This window comes from Sturnira hondurensis, unplaced genomic scaffold (assembly GCF_014824575.4).
Source record: "Sturnira hondurensis isolate 20B ecotype Veracruz unplaced genomic scaffold, ASM1482457v3 Scaffold0013348, whole genome shotgun sequence".
In the NCBI taxonomy this organism is placed as follows: domain Eukaryota; kingdom Metazoa; phylum Chordata; class Mammalia; order Chiroptera; family Phyllostomidae; genus Sturnira; species Sturnira hondurensis.
In genome coordinates, this window is record NW_028085979.1 from 3,405 (window position 1) to 22,437 (window position 19,033).

At 37.9% G+C, this 19,033-nt stretch overlaps 2 protein-coding genes across 6 annotated transcripts; both read right to left on the reverse strand.

Annotated features, from left to right (window-relative positions):
* Nucleotides 1-929: 929 nt before the first annotated feature.
* KCNRG (potassium channel regulator) lies at nt 930-2,763 on the reverse strand. Its single transcript, XM_037061386.1, is given in 6 exon segments — nt 930-1,496; nt 1,499-1,733; nt 1,735-1,790; nt 1,792-1,868; nt 1,871-1,999; nt 2,688-2,763. Coding segments are annotated over 6 exon segments (618 nt in total). The 3' UTR covers nt 930-1,451.
* Nucleotides 2,764-3,920: 1,157 nt separating this feature from the next.
* On the reverse strand, nt 3,921-16,610 carry TRIM13 (tripartite motif containing 13). Of its 5 annotated transcripts, none has more exons than XM_037061378.1 (5): nt 16,357-16,610; nt 15,540-15,644; nt 15,026-15,068; nt 7,480-7,558; nt 3,921-5,370 (listed from the first exon to the last, which is right to left on the reverse strand). In XM_037061378.1, exons 2-5 carry the CDS (start codon nt 15,565-15,567, stop codon nt 4,141-4,143), a joined length of 1,380 nt encoding a protein of 459 aa, XP_036917273.1. In that variant the 5' UTR covers nt 15,568-15,644; nt 16,357-16,610; the 3' UTR covers nt 3,921-4,140. The 5 variants fall into 5 exon arrangements, with proteins under 5 accessions (XP_036917273.1, XP_036917272.1, XP_036917271.1 ...); XM_037061377.1 differs by having other exon boundaries at nt 16,306-16,386; XM_037061376.1 differs by lacking the exon at nt 16,357-16,610 and adding an exon at nt 16,133-16,299.
* Between the last annotated feature and the right edge of the window lie 2,423 nt (nt 16,611-19,033).

Consider the following 19,033-nt stretch of genomic DNA (forward strand, 5'->3'; position numbering starts at 1 on the left):
CCACCATCTTGGATTTCAACTTGCTTTATTTAAAGATTTCATTTATTTACTTTAGAGAGAAGAAATGAGAGGGAGAAGGAAAGGGAAAGAAATATCAATCAATTGCCTCTTGCATGCCCCCAGTTGGGCATTTAGACCACAACCCAGGCACATGTTTGACTGGGAATCGAACTGATGACCTTTTGACTTGCAGGCTGGTTTTCAATCCACTGAGCTGTGGGGGTGACTTTGCCCTGAAGTCCCCCGGTCGACCACAGATGAAAGTAAACACTACCAAGACATGATCTGCTTGGGGAGGAGAGGTGGCCAGTTTCTGTAAGGAAAAATGCCAGGAGCCTCTTTCTCCAGGGCCTTTTCTTGGGTTGTAATACACAGGAATACAGGCAGCAAGGATCAAACAGTAGATAACATTTCAAAGAAATCTCAGGGCTTAGTCTGAGTCAGTGTCTGTCAGGAAAGGGGGTTGCAGAAACTTTGGGAGACATACTCATTTCCTGCTCGAACCCTTATCATATGAATGAAAGCACTCTTAGCAAAGCAGGCTTCACGGGACTTTTAGGAACTCTTTCTTATGCCAATCACCCTGGTTCCCACTCTAGCTGGCAAGGGGCTGCACCACCACCTCCTCCATCATAGGTTTTCAGGCTTAAGTGGATTAGAGCCAGGAAGCGCTTCTCCCAAAGGACATGGGGACTCGGGCTATGTCAGAATAGCCGGGGGGTGAGGGTCCATCACTCCCTCTTTGTTGCAGCCCCCCAAGTCCTTCCATGATGGCCTCCCAAGTGATCATGTCTGGCTTAGGTTGCCCCCCCTCTGAGGGGTCTTACCTGTCATGGACTATCTGACCATGCACTGGGGTCAGGGGAGGAAGCAGAATCAGCGCTTGCTACCAGAGACAAGCTTTGTCTCTTAAGTGGCTTGAATTCCGGAGGTCGCTCACTCAGCCTTAGCCATGGGGGGCAGTTACAACTCCTGAAACCAGGCAGAGTAGTTCCCAACAACAAAGTACTGAGCCTTCCCCGTGACAACCACTAAATGAATCTTCTGGGGTGAGGTCGGGTGGGGGATTCATTCCTAAGCCAAATTTATTAGCAATGAATAGATCATCATCTATAAAATTATTTCCTCCTACAACTTTAGTGACCACAGTCCCAGATTTTCCTGGACAGTTTGGTTTATACCTACTATCCCACATAGTAACAATACCCTCTTTCACTCTGAAAAGCATCCCAGTTTCAGCAATAGTTATCTGGGCATTCTACCCAACTATACTGGTTACCACAGAACATTATTTTGAGTCATCATTTTTTCCAGGAAAAGTTTCAGACATGAAAAACTTTCAGTTTTGAGGGGAAACTTCAGGAACTGGTATAGAAAAAAGATATTTCAAAGTACAAAATGACTGACTACAACTTAGTTATCAGCAATGCTGTATGAACCTCACTGCAAAATCAGATATAGAAAGGTCTTTGTGAAGGCAATGGAAATAAAAGGTTATCTGAGGAGGGCAAGGATTACTACACAAGGTAGGTGCTGAAGGATGCTCTATAAACATTGTAATCCTCCAGTTAGCATCTCAATTGTTTTTGCTGCAAGAGCCAACCACCCTGAAAAAAGCTTGATTGCTTCCACTTAGGATATGCACCTCCACAAGAGCGGGTCTTGGCTGAAGTAGGTGTTCTTGGTTTAAGAGACCAACCAGAGGATCCAGTTCATAGAAAAACACCTCTCTGAAGCCTAATATAGTTTGAAAAATCAGTGGGTAATATATGCCATTGAGTTCTCAAAAAAAAAATCTAAGATGAAACTAAATAAACCACCATCTCTGTCTACAAAAATCTGGCCACCAATCTTCTTGAATTCTTGGCCTCACCATCTAATGTTCCTGTCTACCTAGAGGCAGGAAACTGCTTTATGGTATAAAATATTGTGATTTTCTTCCCTCCCACATTCCAAATGACCAGTTCCTGGCCACTCAATCTTCTCTTCAGACTAGAGGCTACAAACTATCAGCCACATTCTTAGGAACTTTTAAATCAAACTATAACCATAAATGTTCCTAGTCATGCATTATTGATAGGTGGAAGGGAGAGGGAAATAAAAGAGCCCAGGTAACTACTGTAAAGCAAATAGTGTATCCTTAGTTGTATTTGAAATTTGAGTTGCTTGGGATCTCGCAGTATATAAAAATAAATAATAAATTTTTTTTTAAAAACCCACAAGTCACTGGATAGTTTAAGGAAAACTGACAACATATCTAAGGATAGATGTCAAATATAGGATCTGGCAGAAATAAAGCCTGCTTGAGTGTAGTTGGTAGGGCAATAATATGGGTGTAATAATTTATAGTTTAAATTTGAACATTTCACCTAAAATGTCATATAGTATGCTAGAGTGTGATACTGTTGTTACAGAATTGTTTATGATTTTGTAGTAAAAAGGGGCATTTTTTTTTGTGTGTGTGTGTGAGAGACCCTGTAGGTCCCTTCCTATATTCCACAAAAAAAAAAAAATTCTCCATGAAAAGCTATTGTAAACCTGTATTTAAAAAAAAAGCTGGAAACAGCAAAGCATTCCCTCTCCAGATCTATGTACTATAAGATTTACAGAAAAAAAATTGTTATTCCTTATGCTACCTTTAGCAATTTCAATCACAAATTGTCAGTTAAAGATGAGACAGCCATTACCTGTACTAGCTAGCAGCTTAACTTGACTCTTCTTGTAACTAGAACGATTCTTCTGTACTTTAAGTTTTGCTGCCATCTTTTTTTTTTCTATTCCCCTTGTAATATATCCTGTCAACCAAATTAAAGGATGGGGATAAAGACACTTTGGGCTTTCAAAGAAAAATCATGTTCCATGCAGATACAAAGTATACTAGAGAGCAATTCTAAGATAAGATTACTTTTGTTTTCATCTGAATTCTAAACAAAGAAATTTAGTTTTTTTACTTCTTGGGGGATAGGGCATTTTTATCTCATATGAACAGACAGGACAGCATTAATGTTTAGTGGTGACTTTGTACTTTACAGTAGCCAACAGACTGTTTGATCTATTGTCAAATTAGTCTTACTACTGTTATACTGATTTTTAGAGAGTGAGACACATCAAAGTGAGAAACACCAATCAGCTACCTCCTATACACCCCAATTGGGTATTGACTTCTCAACCTATGTATGTGCTCTGATGGAACCAGCAACACTCTTTGGTGTATGGGATGGCACTCCATCCAATTGCATCACCAAATTAGAGCTACTCTTAAATTCTTTAAGTGGGTAGTTGGTTGTACAGTTGCCATACTTTGGGACAATACATACTTAGTTATCAGTAAAAAGGAGGCTTTTGCATTTTCTGCTTTTACCAAATTAGACTTCTGAAAAAAAAATCCTATGCCCTTGCTTATACAGCCACCTAACATTTCTGTAGTTTATCACCAAATTTCTTTGTTGATAATTTCACAGTAAGGAGAAATAGGCAAGCTGAAATCCCCACCCTGTTAAGAATGTACACTTATCACAAGATTTACACTTTAGTAAAAATCAACCTTTGTATATAAATCTGGAACTTCAATCCACCAGTTTTTCTTAAAAGAAGGTTCACTCAAAAAAAAGTTGCTTCACAATAGTAATCTTTATTACATGCTTAAGTGAATAATCACTATTACATTATCTCACCAATACAATATTATTTACTTATCTTTAGAGGGGAAGGGAAGGAGAGGGAGAGAAATATCAATGTATGGTTGCTTCTCATGCGTCCCCTGCCAGGAACAGGCCTGAAACCCAGGCGTGTGCTCCAACTGAGAATCGAAGCACGATCCTTTGGTTCACAGGCCCATGCTCAATCCACTGAGCTACACCAGCTGGCTCATCAATACAATATTAAATCGTGTGCTCTCATTCCTCCTCTTTTGACATAGCATAAATGCAATCAATATTAAGGGGTAAGATGCCTATTTCAAAAGTACTTTAAAAGGAAGGAGTGTTCAGGACTGTAGTATTAAATTTCACTCTTATCTTTATGCTACCTAATTTGAATAACATGTGTTAAGACATTATTTTTGGAAGAAAAACTTTTGGAGCTATTCTGTTCTTTAATAAATGCCTAACAAAAGTGAGAACTATGCACTTGAAACAGATTTCATAATAATTTATATTTGCACATAAATTCTGCCACATTATTCAGCACCACCCAAGTAAAATTCTTGAATCTTTCACTGAAAATGAAAAACCCACCTGTCACCTGTTCCCAATAAAAAACTGATTGTTCTACAAAATCAGGTGATTTAGTCAAATAGGAACTAAAGTGTGAAAGATGGTCTTTCCAGGTTGAGAGTTCATCATATAAAGACCATTCTAGGAATATAGCATGACTGAAGAAAATGAGAAGGCCAAGCAGAATGACTACCAGAGATAACTTATAAAAACTCCAGGGAATCTTACTAATGAATGTGCCAGTGTCTTGAGGCAAAGAAAGTTTATCTACATCTGCTAGTTTTATGTCTTCCCACTGACTGGTATCAAAGTTTTTCATTAAAGGGCCCATGGGCAAATTAGAGGGAGGTAAAGGAGTTTCCTTGATTACTTTTATTTTCTCCCTGAACTCCTGCATCTGCTGCAGAAATATGATTGGTTCTGATACATCTTTAAAGGCCTCAGCAATGTTAAAGGCCATTCGCTGTTCCTGCAAGATGGTATTGAGTTTGTTAATTTCTGGGTCATAGGCTTGCATAACTGTAAGCTTCATGGTCTCAAAGTCAGACAAGATTTCATTCTTTTTTTGATCTAACGTGTGTTGTAATTTCTCAAAAAACTCCTTCACTTTATCTGATTCTTTAGTCAGTAACTGTAGAGATTTCCTTTTGTTAGTTTCCAAGGTATCCAAGCGAGAAAGAGCATCTCCCCGACGCCAGGTCTCAAAGCTCTGAAAGAGGGACTGAAAGGCATCCCTTTCCTGAGCATAGGCATCTTCAATAGAACAGAAGACATGTTTAGTGTGATCACCACGGGTAGCACAGATTCCACAAATCAGCTGCATATCAGTCAAGCAGAAAATATTGAGAGGCTGCCCCAAGTGTCCTTTGCACACAGGCATTTTGGGAGAGATCTTGATCTTGTTATACTTCTCCACAATACCCTTCAAGGAGTAATTAACCTGCAGGCTATTGACTCCAGATGCTGAAGTTTCCTTCCGGCAAGTGGGGCACTTGAATGGAGGTGATCTCCACAATGAATTCCGTACATTTCCCTCTAAAATTCCTTCTAAACATTTTTTGCAGAAGTTGTGAGAGCAAGGCAAAACTCGAGGATCATCAAACAGACTGCAACAAATTGGGCATGTAAGATCTTCTTCAAGCAGCTCCATCACATCCTACCATAGAAAAATAAACATTTTATTTTATTCTAGTAATCCTCCTCTTGCACTGTGCAGTAATTAAAAAAAAAACTATCTTCATAGACATTAAAAATTATCTTTCACTGAAACAAGGCAAACAAAGGGAATAAGTGAGAAATTTGGGAAGGGAATGCACACCAAAGCAAATTTAATCTGCTGAGGCTAGAACACAGTGCTTATTAGTAGGGCTCCCTGTACACAGGCCTTTGTGTGGACTTTCCAACAACAGTCTTTGGCTGAGACAGGGTTAGGACTAGGACAACTGCAAATTGAGCCAGCAGCACCCAATTGATTATTTTAAAACAGAGAGCTGACTACTAGCTATCAGAGACAAAGCCACTCAGTGTCTGAAGAGAATGAGCTCTTTAGTCTGGGCCCACAATTATAACGTGGTATTTAAAAGAAACCACACAGAAATATAAATCCAAGCATGTACTTTCATGCAGACATTTACTTAAAAATGGCGCTTTTCTATTTCAAAGGCAAAATTACAATTAACAACACAGGTAAAAAATGAGAAAGCTGCCATTCATTCTTCCCTAGAAAATTAAATGAGTTTTTTAAAGCCACCAGGACAGTAATCAAAGCCATCTTGTACTGTCTAGAGCATCAGGTTTCAAAACCTGGTAGGAAAAAAGACTGGGTTTCCCTCAGTCTTTCAGGGCACCATTAGGTCAATACAATTTTCATAATATTGGGATGCTCCTTGCTTTTGGCACCATGTTAACCATTTGCACTTTGAAAGCAACGGTGAACAGACACTGCTGGAGTCTCAGCAGGAATCACACAAGGCACTACATAGTACCAAACTGTACTATTAGTCCACATTCTTCACCACCACATCAAACTGGATATAGCCAGTTTCATTTAAAAATGTTCCTTTATATATACATGTATATACTTACATATACATATTTATTTATTTATTTTTAGGGGGGGAAGGGAAGGAGGAAGAAAGGTACAGAAACATCAATGTGATGGCCTGTTCTGCATCCCCTACTGGAGACCTGGCCCACAACCCAGGCATGTGGCTGGGAATGGAACCAGCGACCCTCTGTTTCACAGTCTGACACTCAATCCACTGAGCCACACCATCCAGGACAAAATGTTCTTAATGAAGCAGTAAGAATTATTCATTATATTAAATCTTGACCCCTGAGTGGCAAAATAGAAAGTAAACATACATTTCTGTCACATACCAGGAGAAATTGCCAGGACAAAAAACATATGTAACTGAGTCACAGACTGAAATGAACCACCTGCTTTTGTCATGGGACAGAAAGAACAAATAACTAAACTATAGCCATTCAGATTAAGTATCTGGCAGACATTTTCTTGAATACAAACAAACAAAAAAAAAAGGAGCTCATCACTTCAAGAAAAAAAGTGACAGTATTTTTGCTAATGCTAATGCTAAAAGTTGAGTTTTTGAGTGAAAACAAGACTCTTGGAAAACACTGTTTGCCACTTAGGATGTTGACTGCTTCCCATTAATCAAAGACTTTTCTAATGAGATAAGCGGTAATATTAATAAATGTGTGGGGTTTTGGGGGGGTTAGTATATAATAAAATACAAAAAGATTTGGAGGTCTACATAACACAGTGAACAAACTGGCTCAAATCACCAATGCATGTTATAAATCATGCATGGGTAAAAGATCAAAACCAGTATGTTCTAAAATACAACTTCAGGTTCTATACTGCAACTACCTTTAAATTTTGGTATAATATCCAAGATGATGCACAGATATCAGAAAAAGGCTATTAAAATATTCTTCCCCTCACCATCTAAACATCTGTGCAAAGCCAAATTTGATTTTCTTGGTATATTTCAGCCAAAATGCCTTACTGCAACAGGTATAAGGCAGAGGCAGATAAAGACCCCAGGTGTTTTCCATTAAACAGTAATTCATTAAGGATATCTGTTTGTAAATCAATGCCACTTTTCCCACTAATGTTTCAAAAAAGTTATTTTTCAGAAATTATTTGTTAACATATAATAAGTTTATCCTTGTTTTTTTAAATTACTGTCTTAAAATTTTTCTCAATTTTCATTTAAAATACAGTAAATACTACTATACTTACACATGTAAACAAAAACTCTTGGGATCTCCAGTTTTTAAGAATGTAATGGATCTGAGACCAAATATTTGAGATCGCTGACCTAAAGAATATCAATTCTCAATGAGTTTATTATTTTTAAATGTACATTTTAAAACTTCTATCTTTAAGTTTTAAAACCAAAATAGTGCTGAATGTCCTCATTCAGTTTTACTTAGGAATATATGTATACACATATATCATGTTATCACCAAAGTAATAAAATATAGGGTCTAATAATATGTAGTCCATCTTATGATACAAAATAAGTAAATAATTTTTAACAGTAATTTTAAGAGTTATAATTACAGCTACAATCTAGAAGATAGATAGTATTTAAAAGATAAGCTGAGCTTGCAGGGCTAATTAGCTTATAGTTTTATATTAAACTGTGAGAGATACAGGATATAGACATATATAATCATATATCTATATAATCTATATAAAGACTATTCTGTCAAATTTAGTGTCATATGGCAAATGTGTGATGAGCAGATTTTTCTCAAAAAATGTGACATTAAGTAATCATACAACCTTTGAAAAACATTGGGAAGAGAATGGCTATGAAGACTGGTATGCTAAAAGAAACTATCAAGTAACTGTAAAACACTGACTCTCTAGAAAAGAGAAGGAATACTTTTGAATAGCCTCCAATCTAGTCTTGTTCCACACTTCATCACTTCCACTGCTACCAACTTTTACCTAAGAATTCTATGCTAAGGCTAGATTTTGGAGTAAGCAATAAAAACAGAAAAGTAGTGAGGGCAGCATTCAATAAAGCAAACCTAATTTACTTATCCTTGTAAAACATAGTAAATAAATAGTAAGTAGGTAAGTAAGTAAGTAATTAAATAAAAGGATGCATGTTTGGGGTAAGAAGGAGAAAAAGGGCACCCAAGGGAAAGAGAAATTGAAGAAAACTGAGGATACTGCAAGAGCAGCCAAAAAGAATTTTAAGGCAATCAAGTATGATGAAAAGTAAAGAGGAAAAATGTTACACACAGGAAAATTAAGAATAAACAGTCATCCCAAAGCCATAATCAACTTATAGCTCTGAAAATGAGCCAGAAAGAAAAAATTACTATTTGGAAAGTCGCTTTTTTTTAAAAACAAATTACATCAAAATTATGACAGACCCTATCGTTCTATTTTTAATAATACAGCATACAAACTCTGGTTTACAAAGATTCTAATTTTCATTCACTTTAAAAGTTAAACACTTTTACTTTCTCTTCTTCACTTAGTTTTATATTCAAACTTCATGATGAAACTGTGACCACAGCTGACTTTTACAGAAAACTGAGACATAACATCCTAATCCAAGAAACCACAGCAAGTTTGTTGCCTCAAAAATTTTAGATGACAGTAGTAAGATTTTTTAGTCTCACTACATGAAGAGTATGCTTCACAGTAAAGGAATTTACAGATCCTTCTTTCCTCAAAGATTTTATTTATTCATTTTTAGAGAGATGTGGAGGGAGAAACAGAGGAAGAGAAACATCAGTGAGTGAAAGATACATCAACTGGTTGCCTCATGCATGCCCCCAACCAGGGACCTGGCCCATGAATCAAACCAGTAAATAACCTTCTGGTTTGTAGGCTAGTGTTCAATGCACTGAGCCACACCAGCCAAGGCAGATCCTTTCTTAAAGTGTGGCTAACACATAAAAATCCTAAGAAATCAATAAAGCTTACTCTTCAAGAACCTAAAGTACACACCTCCTATTTTGGTAGCAAATTTTGTCCCAACATACAAATCAAGCCCTACTAGTGTCAAGGAACTACCTAAACAAAATTATTGTTCAGTCCTAAAACTTGGACTTAACCAATGTCAAATTAAGTGTATAAAGGCAAACAAATTTTCCAAGATTAATTTCTTCCTTTGACTGTATTTCTCAATACTAAAAAGGTCTCAATTTTGAAGCAGCAAAATGTTTTCCCACTAATAAAAATTTCTCAAGTTTTATACCAACAAAGAAAGTAAACAAATATATACTTCATTGTTTACCACCTCTCTGGCTTTTGCATTTTCCTGACATATTTATAGTTAATCTATTTTTAAATTTATAAGTAAAAATTCACTCTGATGCACAGTTCTATAACATTACCACATTTTTAGTTTTAAGCAAATTTGCAAGGTAGGTGCACTCAGGGGAAGCTATAAAACTGCTTTATCAATCCTACATATCCACAGAGTGGACGTATAGCATCAACAGTCCCTACAAATGTGAACTGAAACACGACACCCAAACTATTAAAAATGGGAAAGCCGCCCCCTCCCTGGTGTGGTTCAGTTGGTTGGGCATCATCCTACAAAGGAAAGCTTGCAGGTTTTGTCCCCAGTCAGGGCTCGTGCAAGAGGCAATCAGTCAACGTTTCTCTCCCTCTCTTTCTCCCTCCCTTCCCAAATAAATAAATAAATAACCAATAGTTGCAAAGGAGAGGAGTCATAAAATTGAAGTAAAAGCTAATCTGTGTGTATTGAACTTCTCCCCCCACAAGTCCATTTGTTTTCAAATTATTATTCCAAAATAATTACAATGTAAAAGGTGCTCATTTATTCATTCTTAAGCAAAAGTTAATGTCAATAAAAACCTGTTTATTAAAAGAAAATTCCATCTAACACCTTTAAATTTCAATAGAAAGTTGTTCAAAATACTACCCACGATTTATTTCAAAGTCCCCTTAGAGAACAAAATAAAAGCCAATATATTATTCTTTATGTCTTAGGATTTTAAACCAAATTCCTATCCTGTTTTGAGGCATCTATGAATTTAAGAATTTAAAAGCAAATATCCAAATACCTAACAACTAACTGGATAACAAACGTTGAAATTCATTTCACAGACAAAACTAAGTTATGTGAAGCTCTGCTGCACAGGTGGCAAACACAAGGCCCACAGGCCAAATCTGGCCCTCCACCTTGTTTGATCTGGCACCTTGTTTCTATCCAGTGGCAGCACCAAGCTCCTTGCTCCTAGTTACGGAGTGGTTACATTTATACAGTCCTAAAATTACATTTGGCCCTTTGAAGGCAACTGTAGGCTGATGTGGCTTCCGGTGAAAATGAGTTTGACACCCCTGCTCTCCTGAAATGAAAGTCATCAATACTCTCTTGGAAGAATGTTTAGAACACAAAGGATCATCTTTTTTTTTAAAAATCACTTCCTGTAAGCACACTAATTAATTTTATTTTCAAGTAATATTCTGTATTCTATTTTAGTATGAGATCCACTAGTAACTCTTTCTTGAAACTTAATAGGAGTCCTGTAAAAAACTACTGAATGTAGGTAAGGGTGTTTAATATTTAAAAAATTTTCCATATATTTGAAATTTTTCACAACAAAACATTGGCCAAAAAAACCTGAAAAGGGCAGCCAATCAGAAGAAAACTATACTGACCTAAGAAAGTAAAACAGTACAGTGGTTAAATATGACAAGCTCCACAAAGAGCTTAATCTGTTATAGTATTATTTTATCTTTTATAAATTAAAAAATGTATTACTGGAAATCTTCCGATCCAGGCATATGAGGAGACTAATATACTTGTCTGGTTCTCACTCTGTAACCTTTGACAAAACATTTACACATATTATAGTTTCTGTCCTCATTATACAACTGTTTTGAAAGATATCTAATAATATGTGAAAATTATTTACAAAGTTTTTATTTTAAGTGCCTTATATCAATATTATTACACTTCTTTCTGGCTTTTAGATTGTTCCATAACTTATTCGATCAAAACAGGATAAAGATTAAGATTTCCAATATTTCAGCCCTGGCTGGTGTAGCTCAGTGGATTGAGCGCGGGCCTGCAAACCAGAGAATCGCAGTTCGATTCCCAGTCAGGGCACATGCCTGGGTTGCAGGCCAATTCCTGGCAGGGGGCACTGGATACATTGTGTGTCCCCGACAGAGGCAACCATACACTGATATTTCTCTCTCTCTCTCCTTCCCTTCCCCTCTAAAGATAAATAAATAAAATTAAAAAAAAGATTTCCAAAATTTCAAAAAATGAGTACTAAAATTAATATATCACATCCTGTGTCTAAAATAGCTATCTAATTGTTATGTGGCTCTTGCAAACACAATATGAAAGTTACCTGTGTGTCCATATAAGACAGTAGTAGTTAAAATTTTGCTCAAGATATCTCTACTCAGATTCCTGGTAAGTTAAGGCAAAATGAAGCTAGTATAGAAGGTCAACCAGCTTGGGAGGCCCACCTACTCAGAGAAAGTTCAGTTTTTGGACTAAGGTGACATTCTCAACAAAAACTAGGTGTTTACCTAAATAGTACAAACCACTAAAAAAAAAAGGTTTTATTTTTCCTTTCCTTCATTCTTTTCTTTGTACCACTATTTTGCCTTGACTCTCTCCTTTATTCTTCTAACTCATCTTCCCCATATTGTTTCAATGAATATGATCTAATTTCTCCCTCTTACTCTTTTATCCCCCATCCTCTTCATCTTTCTTTCCTTTTTACTTTTCCCTGCGTCACTTGATAATCACTCAAGAAAGTACTCTATGATCCTGTAAGTCTGCAGCATTAAATGCATAGGGTTTTAAGAAACCTCCTAGATCAGATATCTCATTTATGTACAACTACTGAAAAATCTATGTGGACCCCAAATGATGTTGAATCCCATTTTCTCCCACCAAGATGAAATCAATTTGAATAAACAAAGTGTCTGAATTGGAGGAAAACATACATACAGCCTAATTTATGCTCCTAGTTTGGTAACAACCAGACCCAGATATTTATCTTTAACTGTTAAGTTGGAATTATTGACCTCTGCAAAGGTTGCATGAATCAGGAATGTCTGTTTCTTTTCTCCCAGAAAAACAGGTTTAAATGAAGGTGACAAATTCTAATCCCCAAAACAAACTGTCTTCTCTACAACCATAAACTTGGCAATCATTTACCTAAATTATTATCCCAACAGGTTGGTACCTATTAGAAGTTTCTATCCTCTAACTCTGTATTTGAGGTTCATTCTAGGTTTCAGAAAAACCTGCTAGTAGGTTAACTAGCTAGATTTATCTAGATAAAGTTATTTACATGGCACGTAACACTGCGCCAAGCAAAAAAAGGTACTTACTACGTAACTGGTAAGTACCACCTACTAACTAATCACTTACTTCTGAGACAAATGGTATGAACAATGTTCCATTTGTTCGGTGCAGAATGATATACACATGTTATTCTACAGAATATATCAAATTGAAAGCTAATGGTGCTGAACATCAAGCAATTTTTAGGTTGACTATATTATAATATGTATACTACTATGTTGGCAATTCTCGTTCATATTCCATGCTACAAATATGCATGGTGAAAAAGGAAAAGCTCCTCTTAGGAAGCCAAGCTATTGCCAAGTAGGATATACTCTTGGAGTTTATGCCACAGAAAGACAATAATTTAAACTATCAGCAAAAATTTTAATTCCACTTTTCCTTAGAAATGTATGTATCTACATCTATAGATAGAAATTAATTAAAGAGTTTACATTAAGGGAATTTCCTTTACAGAAGGCTTGACTGGAATGTAACTATTCTGTATATCAAAGGACACTTGTATTTGGTAAACTGTAGCAAGAAGTGGGCAGAACACTCTATTCTTCTAGCACCATACTAGTATCTAGAGTCCCAGGCCAATACAATGGCAATGGCAGTATCTTTCTTGAATAACAAAAATGGATAATACAATGTTCTAATGATATCTATAAAGATTAAATATAAGCTAAAAGTCAATTCCTACCCTAAATACAGAAATATAACACATCTACAAAGAAAGTAACTCTAAAAGGTTAAATGCCTTATAAAAAGGACACAGAATGTTGACGCTATACTAAGTTGGAGAGGCTATCCATGCAATTAGTTTTTATGTTTTTCTTAAATTATGAAAGTGACTTGTGATGCTACAAAATTATGAAAATAAAGGAAAAAGTCACTCAGAATTACATCAGCAAGGAATAACCAATATTATTATTTTGGTATGTTTCTTCCAATAATATTATTTTGGCATAGTTCTACCAATCTTGTGTTTGTACACGTTTTAACAAAACTGGTAGCATTACACAATTTTGTATCCACTTTTTTTCACTTATTTTATCACATACATTTCTCCTATCATCATACACCCTTCTAAAATATGTTAGTGTACCTTACGAATATGCTCTTTCTTATCAGTTATTTTTTCATATCATAACTCTTAAATACACATCTTGTAGAAAAGTCTTTGTCCACAGCTATGATTATTTACAACCTTTAAGTTTTTCAATGCGGGGGCGGGGGGAGAGGGTTAAAGAGTACAAACATTTTTAAGGCTCTTGAAAAGATAACCATAACCCTCTAGAAAGGGTATACACCACTTTGTGAACTATAACCGATGATGTATGAGAATGCCTCACCTCTCCATGTAGTTCCTGACCTTACAACAGAACCATTCTTTTGTAGAGCTTAATAAAAAATCAACAAGTCATACTTTACCATACCTAACCAAGTTTAAAATATAAAAGTTTAAGGCAGCTAATATTAGTATGTGTCTGTGTATTACCAATATATACAGGAAACATGACAATAATAGATATGGGGAAGAAATAAAATAGAAGTACTGGGCTTAAAAACATCTTAAGAGACCATCTAGTTAAACACCTATTGAAGTGAAAAAAATTGACACCTTCCCTCTCAGAGAAGATTTCAGTTGGACACAGCATGCTAGGCATAGGATCTTAGTTTCCTAATTCTTAGATCTTAGCACTATCCAGGAAATGGGCAAAAAATTTAGTACCCTAATTAACAAAATGGAGAAGTCTGATCATGCGCTGTCTAAATCCCTTTTAAAATTACATAATTTTTACAATTTATATTAACAGGCTATCCAGTAAATGAAAAGAACACTGAAATTGCTTCTGAGTACCTAGATAAATGCACAAGTTTTAACCTTCATAGAGTAAGGATTTTTTTTTTACTATTTTATTTATTTATTTTTGAGAGAGAGGAGAAGGGAAGGAGGAAGAGTGGGAGAGAAACATCAACGTGTGGTTGCCTCTCATGTGTCCTACTGGGGATCTGGCCTACAACCCAGGCATGTGCCCTGACTGGGAATCAAATAGGTGACCCTTTGCTTCACAGGCCGTGCTCAATCCACTGAGCCACACCAGCCAGGGCGAGTAAGGATTTTTATAGTATCTGTATAATGTTCTTGTAAAGTTTAAGTAATGTGTGACAATCTTGTAAACTGCTAAACTATCTAAATATATGTGGTTTAATTACCTATGTGCACAAATACTGTGAAAACTGTAAATACATTTAAAGTGTTATGTTAGAGCAAGGTGTATTAACCAAGAAAGGTCCTAAAGGAGAGCTGGACTCTTGACCTATAATTTCAAGGGAGAGCAAAGTTAAGTATTACATAGGGTAACAGTTACAAAACAATTTCATGCAAATCAGTATATCTGAACAAAAGCTGTAGCAGAAATGAGGGAAGGTACTCAACTTATCATAAATGTAGAAAATGAAGAGAATGACCTGGTGTCGTGGAAGGACTTGGTAGGGAGGTTTAGTACATCACCTGGCACAAAAAAAAGAAGGTATTTTTAGGGAAATATAAGAGAGCCCAAAGAAATGTACCTTCTCACTGTGCAAGACAGCTCCATCAAATTCTACCAAAGGAAGTGGTTATGTAAATGAAATTCTCCTTTTAGAATAGCTATTACATAGTCAAAAAACAGGAGAAGGAAAATAACAATATAAAAAAGGAAATTATGCTGAAGCCTCTCTTTTCCTTTGCAATATAAATATTTGGGTCATAGTACATTTAAGGTAATTGCCTCATAAAGAATACCCAAGTCTGGAATGTATTTTTTTGAGTTTTGACAAAATATGAAAGAACAAAGGTCAACCACGCGGGTACAGTCTAAACATGGGAACACATACATTTTATACAAAGTTCAATTTTGAAAGGTTCTCGGCCTAAAGACATTGGGTGGGTTTCTTGTTGTTTAGTTTTGTTTTTTATGTAGGGAAATGTGTTGTAGTTTACCTCTGCCCCTGCAAGCAGGTGTATTCATCAGGGTTACTATTTCCCAGAGCAAAGAAATCTGGTTGGTTTATTTTCCACGTTGTGACTGACAATCAAAGGAGACTACTGCAAGTAAAGAAAAAAGAAGAGTGTTAAGCATTAATTTGCACAGGAGTCTTAGTTATAATCTATAGTTTTACTCAACTGCCCCCCCNTTGTCTACAAAACGGCCCCCCCCCCCCCCCCCCCCCCGCAACCCACGCCAAACAAAGCCAGCCTGCTAGGACCTGGTGAAAAAACGAGCAAGGCAGAGGCTGGAGATTTCTGTACTAAGGAGCTTCAAGGTTCTGGTTCACTGCCACCTTCTCATTAAGTGGCCATAATCCATAATCGTAGTACTAGCAGTGGAACCCAGCCAGCATGGTCCTTGGAGGAGCAGGTTTTCTGGAGCAGATACACGGGGCCCTGATTACTCACCCGCACGCCACTCCACCACATACCCCGTAGTCCAGGAGCCCCGCTGTTGTCTGCCCTGCTGCTGGAACGCTACTCTGACAGAGCTCTCTGCTAGCTCCCACCCACATAGGTCCCTCCCTGCCAAAACAAGTCCCCACCTTCACAACAGGCTTCAGGATCACCCCCTTCCTTGAGAGGAGACCGAGGGCTGGTACTTAGCTCTGAGGTCCTGGACGTAGAGAGGGCTCTGCCTGCAGCCACGCTGCTCCCCAACCACCACCAGCTCGGGGGCTTGTGTTACTTGGCTGGGCCAAGAGCAAAATGGACTCACCCCACTACCCTCGGCCCGACACCTCCGTGGAGTTCTTTGGCTCAGATTCACCTTTGTTCCACCACCCGGATCTTGCCCCGCCCCCCCTCCCCCCCCCCCCAGAGGATGTGGGTAAAGGGAGGCGGGAGTTCTTCTGGTGTCTCCAACCGCCACCCTTCTCGGTGCTCAGGAAGAGGGGAGGGCCCCAAACTGCCAGCTTCTCTTTCTTCCTAAAGGGCTGCTCCAGCCAGCAAAGCGCTGTCTGGGAAGCGCCCGGTTCTGGGCGCTAGGAAGCAGACGTGGCTCTTCCTGCACACAGCGCAGACGCCTGGAGGCGGTGCCATCCCCAAGGGAGCCACCCCGGAAGGAAGCAGGCAGGGAGAAGCTGGTTCCATTTGGATTGTTATACTTTCCTTTGTTACTGCCCGTGTATTTTTAGAAACGAACAAAAAAATGTCCAAACCTTCACATCAACTTATCTCAGGACCAGAAGCCGGGCCACAGTGGCTTGGGGAGGGGAAGATAACTGTCCGACCGCACCCCACAACTGGGGTGGGTGGGACAGGCACTTGTGTTGGGACCAAAGCCAGGGCTTCAGCCAACAACTCAGGCCAGAGCACAACCAAAATGAAGTTGACTATTGTCCCCAGCCCAGACTTGCAGCTCTATCTTTATGGGCTTTAAGTTAAGCACTAGTGGACCAATTCTTTTTTTATTTTTTATTTGTTTTATTGTTACAGCACAGTTGTCTCCATCTCCCCTGGATGGAACTAAACAGCATTATGCTAAGTTAAATAAGGCAGGCGGTGAAAGACAAATACTCTGTGATCTCACCAATTCTCTTTAAAATTTTCTTTCACCAAAAACACCACTTAAAAAAACAGCAGTACTGCTTTTTCCTTCAGAAAGAACGAAGAACTACCCTGGCTGGTGTAGCTCAGTGGATTAAGCGCGGGCCTGCGAACCACACAATCGCCGTTCGATTCCCAGCCAGGGCACATGCCTGGGTTGCAGGCCAGTCCCCAGCGGGGGACTCATGAGAGGCAACCATACATTGATATTTCTCTCCTTCCCTTCCCCTCTAAAGATAAATAAATAAAGTATTTTTTTAAAAAAAGAAAGAAAGAATGAAGAACTTAAATTGGCTTTAAATTATCCGTTGCTGTTATTCGGTTGCTAACCTGACACTGTTTTGATGTTGAGCCCCTATAATAAGGACCTTGTCTAATACCAAACACATTAGGTACTTATCAATGAGCAGCTATAAGAAGGATATAAAGATGAAGGTATGGTTTCTCCAAATTTACAGTATTAAGAAAATTGAAGCAAGGTCAAAAATCACAATATGCCCTAGGGTTCAGTTCACTCAGGTGGGATAGTCTGGGCTTTGGAAATAGGATTTGGAGAAAGGTATTTGAGGCCTACCTGTCATGGGTGAATGTTCATGCCATAGTCTTTCCTATAAGTCAGCCAGGCAACTGCTCTGCTAGCTGCCTGCTGAGCAGCCCAGCACCAAGGAGTCATACACAGTAACTGTGCTATTTACTCAGCTTTTATTGAATGCAAGTTCACTCAAAGTAGAACATTAATATACATTAATATCCTACTCACACTATAACAATCTAAGAGAAATAATAACACACACACACAGAGCAATCAATGGAGGATAAGGAACCTGAGTCCCAGAGTCTCAGTCTGCAGGTCTGAGAGACAGCCTGGTAGGCAAAGGAGTTGTCAACATCTTGCAAGGAAGGTTCTCCAGAGCCAGGTGAGCAGCAGAGCAGAGCCTAGAGTGGCTGATGCCAAGGGAGATCAGCGTGACATGGAGCAGTACTGTGGAGTGTGGAGCTTGGCTATCTCAGCCAGTGATCTGGAACCTGTCTTATACCTTCAAAGTGGAGTACTCCACCTTTCTGGGTCTTTTCGATAAATGTCTTGGCACCCCTGATGCCAAGTGTGGAATTTGCCCAGGAGCATATCTATGGGTGGTCCCGTTCTGCAGACGTGGCTATTCTGACCACGTGTGCAGATATCCTAAGTGTTTCTCCTGCCAGATGTGTTTACTCTGACTTAGGTAATTTTCCTCTTGAACCAAAGTGTCATGGCTGACAGCCATTTTAGTTGACATAAGTGTCTTCACTTTGTTTTATATACTTTATACTATCTTAATCAGACCTATGCCATTTTATTGGTATGCACTCCACATTACCATATGTAGTTCCTGGGCCCTGTGACTAATAAATGCTTACCTTAAACCCCATGAAAAACACCTCCTCACTGTCTTTGAAGAAGTCTAGTGTCTCATCATGCTCAAAGTCCCTTTTAAAACTAATTTTTGTGTCTCCCTTAAACCAAGTTTTGTCTTTGTAAAACAGCTACTACATTTATGTCACTAAATCTTCATAAGAACACTGTGGGATGGAAATCATCCTTATTCTATAGATGAGGAATGGGGTGAAGTGATTTTTCCAACGTAAAAACATGAGGGAGAGCTAAGACTATAAAGTCAGATTCCAGGTTTAGGATTTTTTTCTATGGCACAGTTAGTATCAGTGCCAGTCTCCTACTAAATTGGTATTATTTTTTAAAAGCCTAATGTATGGAAACATAAATACCCCAATATTAAAATGATACAAGAGAGAAAGTTAGGTTATTAACACATAAAATTTATTCTTAGTGTAATTGTATAACTCATATTTATATAGCTAGATCTGGTTAGTGGCGATTCAGAGATCTGATCAGATTACTG